The sequence below is a fragment of the Convolutriloba macropyga genome, chromosome 10 (assembly GCF_964194025.1).
Source record: "Convolutriloba macropyga chromosome 10, txConMacr16.3, whole genome shotgun sequence".
NCBI lineage: Eukaryota > Metazoa > Xenacoelomorpha > Acoela > Convolutidae > Convolutriloba > Convolutriloba macropyga.
The window spans coordinates 31,931,147-31,945,175 of record NC_134477.1 but is presented as its reverse complement, the minus strand read 5'-3'; the positions used below and the strand labels follow the sequence as shown (position 1 = coordinate 31,945,175).

General features: G+C 35.4%; 1 protein-coding gene across 2 annotated transcripts in view; it reads right to left on the bottom strand.

The window, feature by feature from the left end:
* The window catches only part of LOC142347874 (protein argonaute-2-like), a 48,764-nt gene that overhangs the window by 19,082 nt on the left and 15,653 nt on the right, over nucleotides 1-14,029 (bottom strand). For both annotated transcript variants that reach the window (XM_075399020.1, XM_075399019.1), the window contains 5 exons: nucleotides 8,503-8,590; nucleotides 8,035-8,206; nucleotides 7,460-7,643; nucleotides 7,002-7,124; nucleotides 2,369-2,522 (listed from right to left, as the gene is read on the bottom strand). In XM_075399020.1, the coding sequence (XP_075255135.1) occupies nucleotides 2,369-2,522; nucleotides 7,002-7,124; nucleotides 7,460-7,643; nucleotides 8,035-8,206; nucleotides 8,503-8,590 (721 nt within the window). The remainder of the gene's footprint in view (nucleotides 1-2,368; nucleotides 2,523-7,001; nucleotides 7,125-7,459; nucleotides 7,644-8,034; nucleotides 8,207-8,502; nucleotides 8,591-14,029) is intronic.

Below are 14,029 nucleotides of genomic sequence, written 5' to 3'. Positions count from 1 at the left end.
GCAAAGAACAGAACTTCAAAGTAAACGTCATTTTTGAGAGTGAGGTAAGTCAGGTGTGACCAAAAAGTTGATCACGCGAATGAACAAAAAACTGTCTCCACTAAAAATGAGAAATGACGTCACGCACGCAATTCAGTCAAGAGTGCATGAACGAAAGAACAGAAGCAGATGTGAAGTAATTATGACGTCATGTAGTCAAAAGAATCTTGAAAACAAAAAAAGCATAGCAGGACAAGTCCTTAAATAGAATCTAAAAAATTGAACGAAAACCTCAGAACTACTGTACCTGGTCAGCAGATCAGTTGAGCAGTGCCAGCCAACACAAAACTCATAACAAAAAATGAGAAACTAAAATAACCAAACAAACTAAACAAAAATATTATCGTTGCTAAACCTCTTGAAGCTTTTACCTTCAAGACCAAATTTGATTCATTTAAATACACCCATTAACCCACGCACAATACTTGAAATAAGTTTACTGGCCAAAAAATTTAAAGAAAAATGACAAAAACTCGAAGTTTCATAAGTTTCTTAATTCATTTAAGGTTCTTATTTCGCAATAGTAAACCATTTTTGTGTCTCTCAAATCTGCCAAGTGAGAGTTAAACAAGTTTCATTGGCTCGTATAGATCGGGAACTTAGAAAATGACCAGAAAAAATTCAAAAAAGTTGAAAACAGTTGCAAATTTGAATGACATGTTGCTAAAATTTGTGGTATAAATTTCTTCAGAACCACTTCATTGTCCCCGGAGGCTATCCAGTGACCAAAATTCGAGCCATCAACCATTTAATTGACTAATGAAGATCGATAAACTAGGAACATAAAAACTTTCAGAAAATTTGAAAAAAAATCAAATTTTATCAAAAATTGCCAATTTCTTGATGTCAAAATGTTCAAAACCTTTTCATTGCCTCTAGCAACTATGCAGCTACATACTCACAGACCAAGGATGAGGTTACCCCTCTGAGGATGGACCAACTCATGAAAGTCAAAAATCTTCAAGAAACAAGTTTCAATGAAAATATGCTACAATTCGTGATAATAAAATATTAAAAAGCATTATATTGCCACCCAAAAATATGCAGTAATCTATTATCAAACCTTCGAGGAGGTTGTCTGGGCCCGGAGGCTTGAGAAAATAAAAAAAATTACAAACTTCCAAAAACTTAAGCTTTCAAAACACTGAGTTAGACTCTAAACTATACTTACAGCTTCTCAACTCAAAGCTATTAAGCTTAATACTAATGTCAGCCAGCAACCACTCTAATGACAGAGGGTGACATTTACTCGGTTGACCTCATCGTTAAGTTCGTGTGGGTGTGGGGGGGGGGTCAAACGGCTTAAACGCTAAGAACAAAGGAGGTCTAACTAGGAACGGTGGGGGGGGGGGGGGGCTCTAACAACCTTCACAACCTGAATTTATGTCTCCAAAACAGTTTAGGTGAATCGCATACTCGGAGTCTGGTCAGCCGAAATGCTCTAAGAGAACTTAATGCTCTCCAGGCGCTCCTGTTTATCCCGTTTTTGAAGACAAAAGGTCAATAGGATAAGACAAAAAAAGCAGTCAAGCAAAAAATCGCATTCAAAGGACCACGGGACTATTTCAATTGCTGCAAACTTCGTTTGAGAGCAATTACTAAATTTACATGCCGAAGTCAGGGAACATTGGTGAAGATTCTCTAGCTTCACCTTCAAAATTTGATAAGTTTTCATTCAGAATTTTTTGTAGAAGTAAAAGTTTTCCAAAACATTTTCTATCTAAAATTGGCAAATCAAGTTGGCTTCTTGAACTCAATTTGAATCCAAGTCGACAGATCAAGTTATTGACGCATGCAAGCAAAATTAAGGGACCTAGACCTTGGGGAACATCATGATCAACAATGAGATTATCTGAAAATAGTCAAGTCTAAAGTAACAAACATGGTTACTGAGAAAAGATTTCTAAAGAGAAACCTCTAATGCTGAAATTGTTAGCTTTATTCTACAAATTTGTGTGAAATTGAATTAAAAGTGTTTAAGCAATTAAAAAATTCTTTTGTTTTCTACTCCTTTTTCAACCTACCAATAACCGTGTGAAATAGAACACATCTGTTGAAGATTTGTTACTTTAAACCAAATTGTTTTCTGTTCATTTTTTTAAAAAGTGATCAAGTAATTGATTAAGATGTCTTCCGAAAAACTCTTAATACGTTAAGTGCCATGAAAATAGGACGTAACTTGTTAAGATTGTTGTTGGTCATTTTTGTGAACTGGGGTTCCTTGTGCGTGTTTAAGAACTGTCGGAAAAACCATTTCAAAAACAAAAATCACACAATCCAAACAATCACCAGTACACAAACCAGAAACAATTGCAACTGGTGAACTAACCGAGTTGGTCAGCAAAGTTTCGGAGTGCGTCCTCCTTGCATTGTCGAGTGGGTGCGAAGCAGGCGATGGCCCAACATCGGATGGTGACTCCCAGGTGGAATTGCTTCCCACGCATGTCCCAAACACCCTGCGTAGGCACTGCCTGCTGACGCGTCTGTAGAATCACAATGAAAGCTCCATGTTATCGGCCAATTATACGGACCAATCAAACAATGGCAAAATGCCCATAACAGCTTACTTATGTAGCCTTCTTTTGTTTAGTTTGCTATAGGTTCTGTATATAGACACGTTTACTTTACAATCTAAAAGTCCTTTATATTGCATAGGAGGAGTTTTTAAGTCCTTTATAAGTTCTATTATAGTACAACATCTGCCAGTTGATGCTCAGGGGAAATATTCAAGTCTAAGTAAGCAAGCCCTACAATGGAGTTTTGACTTCTCAGCTTCTTCAGCACCAGATAAGCGAGGTCCATTTAGTGATCGTTTTCTCTTAGGCATTACTTTAGATCGGCAAAACGGCGTTAGTTTTGTCCAAGCACGCAAATAAAGCAATAGTTGATTTCTTTGCTACTTTCAAATAATTCAAATGGCTAGCCGTAAACCATATAGAGCAGTTGTTAACATGTTTCGAATCAACAATATGAAACTTGGAGCTGCAATAAAAATTTCGTTGCCACTTTTTAAGTAGCCCGTAGTCAAGAAGGATATGATAATTCATTGAGTTAAAAGTGGGGGTTGTGATTAATAATTCAGGAAGTGTTATCAGTGTAGAAATTTTCTTGTCAGCATTTCTTACCTTACTCTGCAATGGCCAATACGAGTTCGAGCAACTACATATATTACCTATTTCCTTGTAACCGGACTTTACGCGTTAATAGAGAAAAAAGTTAAACCAATACTTCTGAATAATACAGTTAAGTCAACAAAAAATTAAAATTACTGTAGCAAAAGTTGAAATACATTTTAACCAAATGAAAACGAAAAACATAACCGACTAACATCGGGTGAATTTCTCTCAAACAACCTATGAGAGGTTGGCTTCGTCAGCAGCTAGCCACGGTTTAGTGAGGCTAGATTTAGCTTAATTGAAGGGGCGTGAGGTGCGGGTAATAGATGACATCACGCCACATAACAGCACCTGAAGTGCGGCATCAGCAAAAGAGTTAAGGAGAGAGAGAGAGAGAGAGTGCGAGATAAAACGTGAACGAGAAAGAGAGGGGAAAAACCTCAACCAACAGAGAGAGAGAGAGCTAGGGATATTTTCCATGATGAGATTCGACTCTGCAACTTCTAGTTTTCTAGCCTTGTTAGTAATTATAACATATAGAAAACTAAAGTGCACAATTCCAAAGAAAAGTTTCCACATTTCGCAGTGAAAACAATGTGCAAAACCATTTGTCTTTTGAGTTCTGTCAAGTAACCCATCAGCAAGACTTGAAATATTTTTGTTGGCAAGTAATGATCGTTAAACTCGGAAAAAGACGAAAAATAATAAAAAATCTTAAAAAGAATTCCAAATTTTAAAGAAACATTGCCATAATTTGTGATATTTAAATCTTCAGAACCATTTCATTGTCTTAAGAGACAATCTAGTATCCCTATTTCAAGCTTCATAAAAATCAATAAACTTGGAATATGAGAAAAAAACTTTCAAAAATTTGAAAAAATTTAAACTTCATCAAAAAAAATTGCTAAAACTCGAGTCATTAAAAAACTGAACCATTCCATTACTCTAGAAACCATGCAGCAGCTTATTTTCAAACACCGGAGGAGATCCTTGTATCCCTGGTGCCGGGAAAAATTTTAAAATCAAAAATATTCAAAAAAGTTAAAAAAAAAAACTGCAATTTTTTGTTTTTAAGAAAGCTTAAATTCTTCATATTAGAATCTTGAGAAACACTACAATAAATTTAAAAACTATGCAGTAATCTTTTATCAAACAAAAGAGGAGGTTCCTTGGATCTTGCGACTGGAGAAAGCTTAAATATGACAAACACTTTGAAAAATTAAAAAAATTGCAAATGTTTTTTTAAAGCATAAATTTGTAATATTAAAAGCTTGAAAAATTTCCATTCCATCTACACACTAAAGAGTAACCTATTACCAAAACCTAGACGAGGTTCCTCGGCTTCTGAGGCTGGATAAACCTAAAAAAAATGACAAATTACAAAAAAAACATGAAAAAAAATGCAAGTTTCATTTTGAAAAATGCTAAAATTTGTGATATTAAAAAAAATGAAAACTATTCCATGGCCATTTAAAATTTTTTCAGTAACTTATTATCGAAGCCTCAAGGAGGATTTCTGACCCCTGAGGCTGAAAAACCTGAAACATAGCCGGCAGATTGACGGAAAATAGCCGCCGTTGACGCACAAGACGTACATCGGGATTGAGACAGAAAACGAAAAAAGAAATAAAATCTAGCAACAATTTTTCCTAAGTTTCAAAAATTGTTTTGTGAGCAGTTTCAGTTAGATTCTAAAACTATACTTACTTCAGCTTCTAAACTTCAGCTTAATACTAATATCAGCTAGCAATCGCTCTAATTAACTTTGATAACCTAATGCACTATGACTTAATGACTGGGAGTCATCGGTTTATCACGTCTCTTTCGATTATGATTTTGCTCTTTTGGCATTGAACGTACTCAAAACATTGCGTAATTCAATGCGTCAAAGAATTTAGAATCCATTCAGTTGAAACATTAAGTGAGGTAAGTCGGAAGCCAAACGTAACTTATGTAAAATGAAAACGTGATCAAAAGGTAAAGCGAATTAAAAAGGAGACAGCCTATATAATACGCGTTTTCGAGGCTGACGGCGGCTAATAATAATGACGCAAATATACTATTGAGCTCCCCCAATAAAAGATGAAGACCTATGACAAAAAATGGGAATAAAAAATGAGATACTGATTTAAAGTTTGTCAATATTTTTAAATCAAATTTCAAGTACCAATGTCTTTGAAGTATTCAAGAGTTCAATAAGAAGCTTCACATGACTTTATGTAAAAAGTCATACAGACAATTAGTGCGATTCAACTTAACAACAAATGAGGCCAAATTTTTCAAACTTTTCGATTGACTTTTAGTGATAAATAAGCTGATTGAGCTCAGCTGCAAAAAAAATTGCAAATACTGAAGCAAATAAAAAAAAATACGCAAAAAACAAAAAGTCAAAGAAGACTACAATAATTATAGAGTTATATAAATATAAGTTTATATAAGTTTATAAAAGTTAGAAATGACAATTTTGACGCTTTTCATTTGACTGTTAGTAGTGAACAGCCACCAATTGATTTCAGCTGGTTAGAATGTCGAATGAGAGCGAAATTTAGATCGCTCAAAACCCAAAAACTCAAGGGAGCAAAAGTCACTTGAAAAGTAAAATCAGTCAAGTAAAAATTTTGCATAAAAAAGACCAACACGTTTATAATAATTGCTTGAAATTTCGTTCGAGAGCATTTTAACTACTAAGACCTGTTAAGAATGCGATTGACTTACAAAGTAAAAAGAGAGCCCAATGATAGGGTAGTCAAACTCTAAGAACCACCCTTCACACCACTATGACTGTCTCCAAAAGAGTTTGGGTGAATCACATACTTAGAGTCTAGCATGCCCTCTGGGCGTTACCAGTTCATCTCGTTTTTGAGAACGAAAAGTCAAAAATCTCAGACAAAAAATCCCTCCAGCGAAAAATCTAAAACATAGCTGGCAGACTGCCAGCAAATAGCCGCAATAGCTTCGTAGATCTGCAGTCTAAAAAAACAGTAAAAAGACAGACCAAAAAAATTGGTCTTTTCATTGAAGGCTGATATGTTATATTTTGATTTAAAATCTGTATAAGTTTTTGCTGCCTCTATTAGTTGCTCTCTATTAACCTTCATTTAGAGTGACACACACCCATTTGACCTTATCTCTTTGAATTAAAGTGAATAAAGGTCAATTTCAAAGTGAGGAAGTCATTTTTGAGAGTGAGGTAAGTCACGTGTTTCCAAAAAGTTAATCACGCAAATGAACAACAAAAACTCGCTCCACTAAGAGCGAAAAATGACGGCACGCACGCACTTCAGTTGAAATTGCATGAACGAATGAACAAAAAGCAGATTTGAAGTGGTTGTGACGTCATATGGTCGTAACAAAAATCGCGACAACGAAAAAAAAACCAAGAGAAGGCCAATAATGGCCCCAGCTATCGCTGTGCGGCTATTAAAAATAATACAGGATTAATATAATTGCTACAGATTTTGAGAGCAAAACCATTTTCTCTTGTCAATAGCTATAGGCTCGGGAGGAAAGCACAATCTGAAAATCTTGGCTTGCAAACAATGCCATCACAGATCCGTTGAGTGTATCACTCAGCCTCTTTGTTTCGAGGCGCTGAAAAATATAACATAACCGACTAACGTCGGTCGAATTGCTCTCAAACGACCGGCGAGCGGTTGGCTTCGTCGAAAAGTCATAAGCGTCAGACGAAAAATGGGTCAAGCAAAAAATCGCATAAAAAAATACCGACAGGACTAATATAATTGCTACAAACTTCGTTTGAGAGCAATTAAACATATTTTAGGAAGATTTCCGGTAAACAAAACTAATAGGCGGCAGTTGTTGCAGTTAAAATAAAAATGTACTGACCCTTCCTCCATACTGGAGTTTGGGAGGGTTAAGGATTCTGCCGGGGACCTTCACCATCTCGTTCACAATCGTTATGCCAAAGTCATGCAGATAGTGGTCACGGTCAAAGCCAGCATTCCTGATCTGAACACAGGTAGCAAATTGCTGATTAATCTTGTTAAAGAAAAGAAAGAAAGAATAAATTTCTCCTTGTTCGTTTAATAACAATTCAATATCGTTATAAAAAGTATCTCAACACAACCATCTTTCAAAAATTGAACAATTTAGAAAAAATACTCCAGCTGGTATCATTGCACATAACGGCAATTTCTGATTATCATAACAATAATATGTCTTCTCACGAAAGCTAAGCACAACTTCACAAATGTTGAAGCCACGACTTAACTTCTCCAATCTCCTAGCAATAACCAAACTTAAATTGTAAATTTCGCACTAGTTGCCTATTGGTTGAAACCTACCAGAGTGGATATTTCGTTTTCCCTGTCAGGTGCACTTCTAGCAGTGGCCTTGATCATAGTGGAGGTCTGCATATCTGTTAGCTTCTTGATACATCTCTGTCCTCCCACTATGTTACACAGCTCCAGTGGCAGGAACGTATGCTTGCTCTCCTGACCCACTTGAAGGCAAGGCAATTGAGGATACCTATAATCACACAATCATACAAACGATACCTTTCAGTCAAATGTGTCAACTAAAGTTTCACACCACCTTCTTATAGGGTTGGTTAATTTTAATTTTTTTTCTCCAAATTAACTGTTTCCAAAAGTCAAAATCTATTTCTACACACTATTTCTGACTCTTAGAATAATTCTTTGGCATAAAATGAATGCTCTTTGAAAATGCACAGACTAAGTCAACATTCGAGTGAAAAAAACTGAAAGCAAAAAGTGAACAACAAAGTTCACTTCTAGTTTTTCAAAATTGAGTAATGAAACTCGTAGGGCATAACGACTTAATGACTAAGGGCAGCGTAATACGCTGACAATTTTAACATAGTAACTGTTGATAGATTAGATATGTGTTTAATGCTAACTTGAGGTTGATGCCGTATTTGTCCTTGAAGTACTTGGCCACAGTGCACTCCGTCGACTGTCCATTTGGCAACTGGAGGGGAAATGTCTGCTGCTGTGCAGTCCTCCTTGTCACATTACACACTCTGTACTTCCGTTTCTGTGTACCAGCATGTGTGATCTCCACCTTCAGGCCTTAAACCACACCATACTCACAATTTAAGTTAAGCGAATAGTCGTTAATTTCCCTTTAAAAATGAATAAGAATTAAAATCTCATGGTCGCTTCAAAAACCCGAGCTTCAATACTTAACCAAATGCCTAATTTAAATTACTTCAGAAAGTAAAAATGCGGGTCGCACTCAAGGGCGAACACGATTTTCGATCCTATACGAAGGAACAATTAGCGGTGAAAAATATTTGAGTAAATTAATTATGTTCATAGCAATGTTCAACATAAATTCATTAATGAAGGAGGATAGCTGGATTTACCTTTGATCTCTTTTGTGAATTTGACTCTGTGTGAATCGCTCAATTGTCTGCTCAGCTCCTGACCTTGACTCTCTTTAAGATCCAGTACCTAAACAACCTCATATTATTTGTTTATATTATGTAATTGTAGCAAGAAAAAAGACTACAAAGACCCCCAGGGAACAAAATCACCAGGACAAACGACAAAAAAGTGTGAGACTGATTCAGCTTAACCTCAATGCGCGCCCCAAGTGGTGCCATTTAACTATCAAAATTATATAAATAACGCGCTAGATGTAGTCAGCTCAGTTTCAGTGAAATAATTTCAAATTAACCTTACTTTCAAATCAAATTTCAAACACTTGTCTTTCAAGTAAAATAACCTTATAATTAAGCTTGGGTGACCTCGATCCAATTCAGAAATTAAGCTATGAAATTAGTTTTAATAAGCGAGTACAGATGTCATTTTATTCAGCAGGTCATGCATGCTCAAAAATTTATCGCACGATTGAGCTTAATTCTATGCAGAAAGCAGTAACAAATGACATCACGCACACAAGTCATTTGCAGTGGCAGAAGTCATCAAAAAATCGCACTTTCACTTCTTGGCGTGTAATCAACTGGTCGTGATAAAAATCGAGAAGACTCCGGAGCCGACGCGACGCAAAATTTTATTTAAGCCACAGGAAACTATCTTCTAATATACACTATTTATAAAATATTCAGTTCGACAAAAAACATTTAACATAACCGACTAACGTCGGGCGAATTGCTCTCAAACGACCGGCGAACGGTTGGCTTCAACAGCTAGCCACGGTTTAGTGACCTCAGGGCCTTACATCTTTATCCCGTTTCTGAAGACGAAAGTCAAATGGGTCAGACGAAAAATCGGCCAAGCGAAAAATTGCATAAAAGACAAACAGGGCTAATAAATTTGCTACAAATTGCCTTTGAGAGCAATTAACAATGGTTTCCTAAAAAGTGCCTGTTAGATCAGTTATGATAAAAAACATTTCATCTATAATTCATTGATAATGAGGATCAGAGATGATGACATTACGCAAAGATGATGACATTATGCAAGACATTAATATCTTAAGAACCAATTTATTGTCTCAGGAGACTATCCGGTATCCCTGTTTCAAGCCAGAAATTGTTTCACAGGCTCATAAAGATCCGTACATTTGGAACATACAAATTTTCCAAAAATGTGAAGTTTACATTTTATCCAAAAATTACTAAAACTGGAGTCATAAAAAATGTTGATTACCATCTCATTAATTCTAGAAACTATGCAGCAGCTTATTATCAAACCTTGGAGGAGGTTCGGGGGCCTCTGTTACCGGAAAAAAAATCAATAACATGAAAAATTGCAAATGTTTTAAAAAATTGCTTAAATTCGTGATATTAAAATCTTGAAGAACATTCCACTACATCTCTAAACTATGCAGTAATATTTTATCGAACCCTAGAGGAATTTCCGTGAACCTTGAGGCTAGAGAAACCTAAGAAATGACATTCTTTAAAAAAAACTAAAAAATTGCAAGTTTTATAAAAAAAAATTGCTATAACTTGTGATATTAAAGATGAAAATTAATCCATGACCAACAAAAGTTTTCCAGTAACTTATTATCAAGCCCTAACGGAGGCTTTCTGACCATTGAGGTTCAAAAAATCTGAATAATGAGTATAAATGTCAAAAATTGGAAAAAAAATGGCTAAATATGCTAAAATTCGTGATGTTAAAATCTTGCAAGACATTCCATTTAATTTAAAAATTATTCAGTAACCTATTTCCAAACCCTAGAGGAGGTTGCTGGGCTCTTGAGTCTGAAATAATCTAAAAAAAACTACACAAAATTTCAAAAAAAACTTGAAAAAAAGCAAGTTTTATCAAAAAATTGCTAAAATTTGTGACATTAAAAAGTTGAAAAACTATTCCATAGCCATTAAAAAATTGTCAGTAACTTATTAACGAACCTCTTAGGATTTTTGCTGGCCTTTGGGTCTGGAAAGAACTGAATAAGAAAAAAATGTCAAAAAATTTGAAAAAATTGCACGTTTTGTCTAAAAATTTCTAAAATTCGTGATGCTAAAATGTAGAAACCATTCCATTACTACTAGAAACAATGCAGAAATCTATTATCAAACTCTAGAGGAGGTTCTTTGACACCTAGGGCTGATAAAAATCAAAAAAATTATCAAAAATTTTCACATAAACTTGCGTTTTTAGTAAGCGGTTGTTCGTCAGTAGCTAGCCACGGACGGTGGGGGGGGGGGGGGGGGGGTGTCGATTGGGGGCATCACTGGGGTGGGGGGCATTAGCGCGGTGGGGGGGGGGCAATAGGGGGGGTCAACAGTGAGGGTGTCTTCAACCTCTAAGAAACGCCCTTCACACCATAAGTATAAGTCTCCAACACAGTTTGAGCTGAAAGGCTCTAAAAGCACTTAATTCCCACTGGGCGCTACCTGTTCATCCCGTTTTTGGGGACGAAAAATCAAAAGCGTCAGACGAAAAATCTGTCAAGCGAAAAATCGCATAAAAAAAGACCGACAGGACTAATATAATTGGTACAAACTTCGTTTGAGAGCAATTAATAAAATAAAAGGCCATATGTCAAATTTTCTCAAAAAATTCTCACAAAATCTCTCCAAATGATGAATTCGAAAAAATAACCTTAATTTGCTATGGTTAAAATATCTTGAAACAATGGGTAAACTATATGAATCAGAACGATAAACACAAAAAAAATCCGGGAAAGAGAAAAAAAAATTCAAAACCGGATGACAATCTTTAATTCTTACAAGTTGCCCGATATTCGAAGAATTGCTCCCAGAAGCTCTTTAATATAAAGAATTTTCTTTGATACAAACAATTTATTATTGATGACAATTAAATCAAAAGTTTTGGACAATCCATTTGGACTGATAAAATTTATGTTATAAAGATCATAAAAAGCTTGGAAAATGCCGCACATGAAAAATTTTCTATACAGTAGCAAACATTTTTCCACATCTAATTCTCTTGCTCGGAGAATGATGCATGAACGAAAACCATTCTAACTTTTCCGTCTTTTGACTTTTGTTCAGCATCATGACCCAAACACTCGTTTTCACTTTCGGTATTGACTTTACATCCGGTTTAAGAGACACTTAACACAGTGACCAATTCCAAAATAAACAGAAGATCATCATAACTCCTCCTCGAGTTGTGAAAACTGCAATTAAATCAATAATAGCCTGACTAACGCTTAGCAGCTGTTAGTAAAGTGATTTTTAAAAGTTGCTACTTACATTTTTCAAAAATTTTTAATTTCTCAGCCATTTTTTAACTTCGTAAAAAATCTGAAATCTGTAGAAAACAGTAATTTACTAAAACGATTCTACTGCTAAGAACTCCATAAAACTAAACAATGGTTCTTCAGCGAAGTAGCATAGAAATATGGAAAAGAGTTCACAAACCCTAAAAATAAAGTGAAACTTAATTTCTTCACGGAAAAAAACTGAACGCAATCAAAACAAACTTGATTTTACCATGTTTTGGAATTAATTTTTAAAATAGACTATTTAAACAACAACACGTTCCTTCGACCTTAAACTAATTCAAACTAAACTTAAGTTTTAAAGTTTAAATGCAATTTTATTGTGTGAGGGAAGTCACATATGATCAAAACCTAGTCACGCAAATGAACTAACTTCTTTTACCAGTAGAGGGGGTGATAAATGACATAAATTTGACTTTTTCAGCTTTGCTGTGTGAAATGTAAAACGAAAAAAGCGCGTCAGACGAAACCAAAAACCAATAGCACCTCAATATATCCCTAAAAGCAGGAAATTGCGGGACGGGTTAGGAAGATGGTGGCGGGGGGGGGGGGGGGGGGGGTCCCAACCTCTAAAAATTTTAAAAAAATGCCTTCACAACATTAAATTCTTCTTCCTCAACACCTGAAGTGAACCATACAATTGAAACATTCTAAAGCTCTAATAGAGCTACAAACGCCCTTGTTTGCCATTTTATTCCGTATATCAAAACGACCAGTCAAACCACTCAAGAGAGCGGAAGAACATTTTGAACAAAATGGCTGAGGGGTCGGCTGAAACTTTTATGTAAAAAGACACTTGACTCGGACAATTGTTCGAGGACATTTAATTATTTACTTCAATACTCCGATACGCCAAAAAAACCGACTAACGTCGGATCAATTGCTCTCGAACAACAGACGGGGAAATTAAATTTAGAGTGTAAAACTTAGAAACTTTTTATGAGTGTAAAAAAACCCGTCCCATCGGGTGTTCGAACTCCAGGATAGCAGTTTGGCTTCTTAACCATTAAGCTATAACGGCTTTGATAATCAATCGCTGACAATCCTTTTAGTTTAGCAGCCAACTTTCGGAATGAGAGCAATTGAAATCACGCACGTAAAACTTGGAAAAGTCACTTGAAAGCAAAGAATGGCGTAAAACAAAGGTAAAAAAGTTTCCTGAAAGACTTCTTAAGCTGCGATCCAAAACAAATATTCCCCAACAGACCAAGTAAACCCTTAAGTTCTGCTTGAAAAATAACCACTCGACATTACTGGCAAAATGCGTTAACAGACTGTTAAAACGTGGAAGATATCATTACTCTCCTTCCGCTTGTAAAACAATTGATCACCACAATTCTTTAGACTGTAAAAAAAATCTACGATTACATCAGTAATAGCATCCAGCTATCGCTTCTCGGCTCCTGTGATATATATAAGATTTGAATACTCGTTTGATTCGGTTTGTGGTAAAATAAACATACGTTTGAAAACATACCCGGCAGATTGCCCGAAAATAGCCGCCGTTGATTCCAATAAGCATGATTTGGATTGAACGAATAGAATATATTGAAAAAAAAAAAGATTTTTGTACAAAAATATTTTTTAAGTCCGATTTATTTTGATGGCATTTCGTAGTTGAACATACTTCTGTTTCTTAGAGAGAGGCTACAGGGGCTACTATCAACACCAATAACAATTAGAGGTGGTAACTAAGACTTATAGGAACGACGTTCAAATAGCGGACATCTAAAATTGGGCTTTATGGGTTTATCCCGTTTCTATTTCTGACTTCAATTTTTTATACCGACTCTGTTCATTTTGAATTGCTTTGCTTAGCAACTGATGTTCAAATTCACTTTTAGCAGAATGAGAGAAGAGAGAAACTAGCCTAGAGAAGTCAAAAAGATTTCACGCAAAATGTCGAAAAAGCGGCAAAATGGTAAAGCGAAAAAAAGTTTGACGAAGTAAAAAAAACATAGCAGGACAAGTCCTGACGTACAATTCAAAGAATTTTCATTGACTAAACAGAAAAACTAGACCTAGATCGGACTAAGAGTGAATTGAGAAAACCATTTTTAAAAAATTCTGATAAAAAATAAAAAAAAAACAGAAAATCAATGTCAAAATGCCGCATGTGAACAAAAAAACCACTAACGAGAAATGAAATATTAATTCACACAAAAAACTAGGCCTCGAATGAGCTGTGAATGGATTGGAAAAACCATTTAGAAAAAAATCCGATC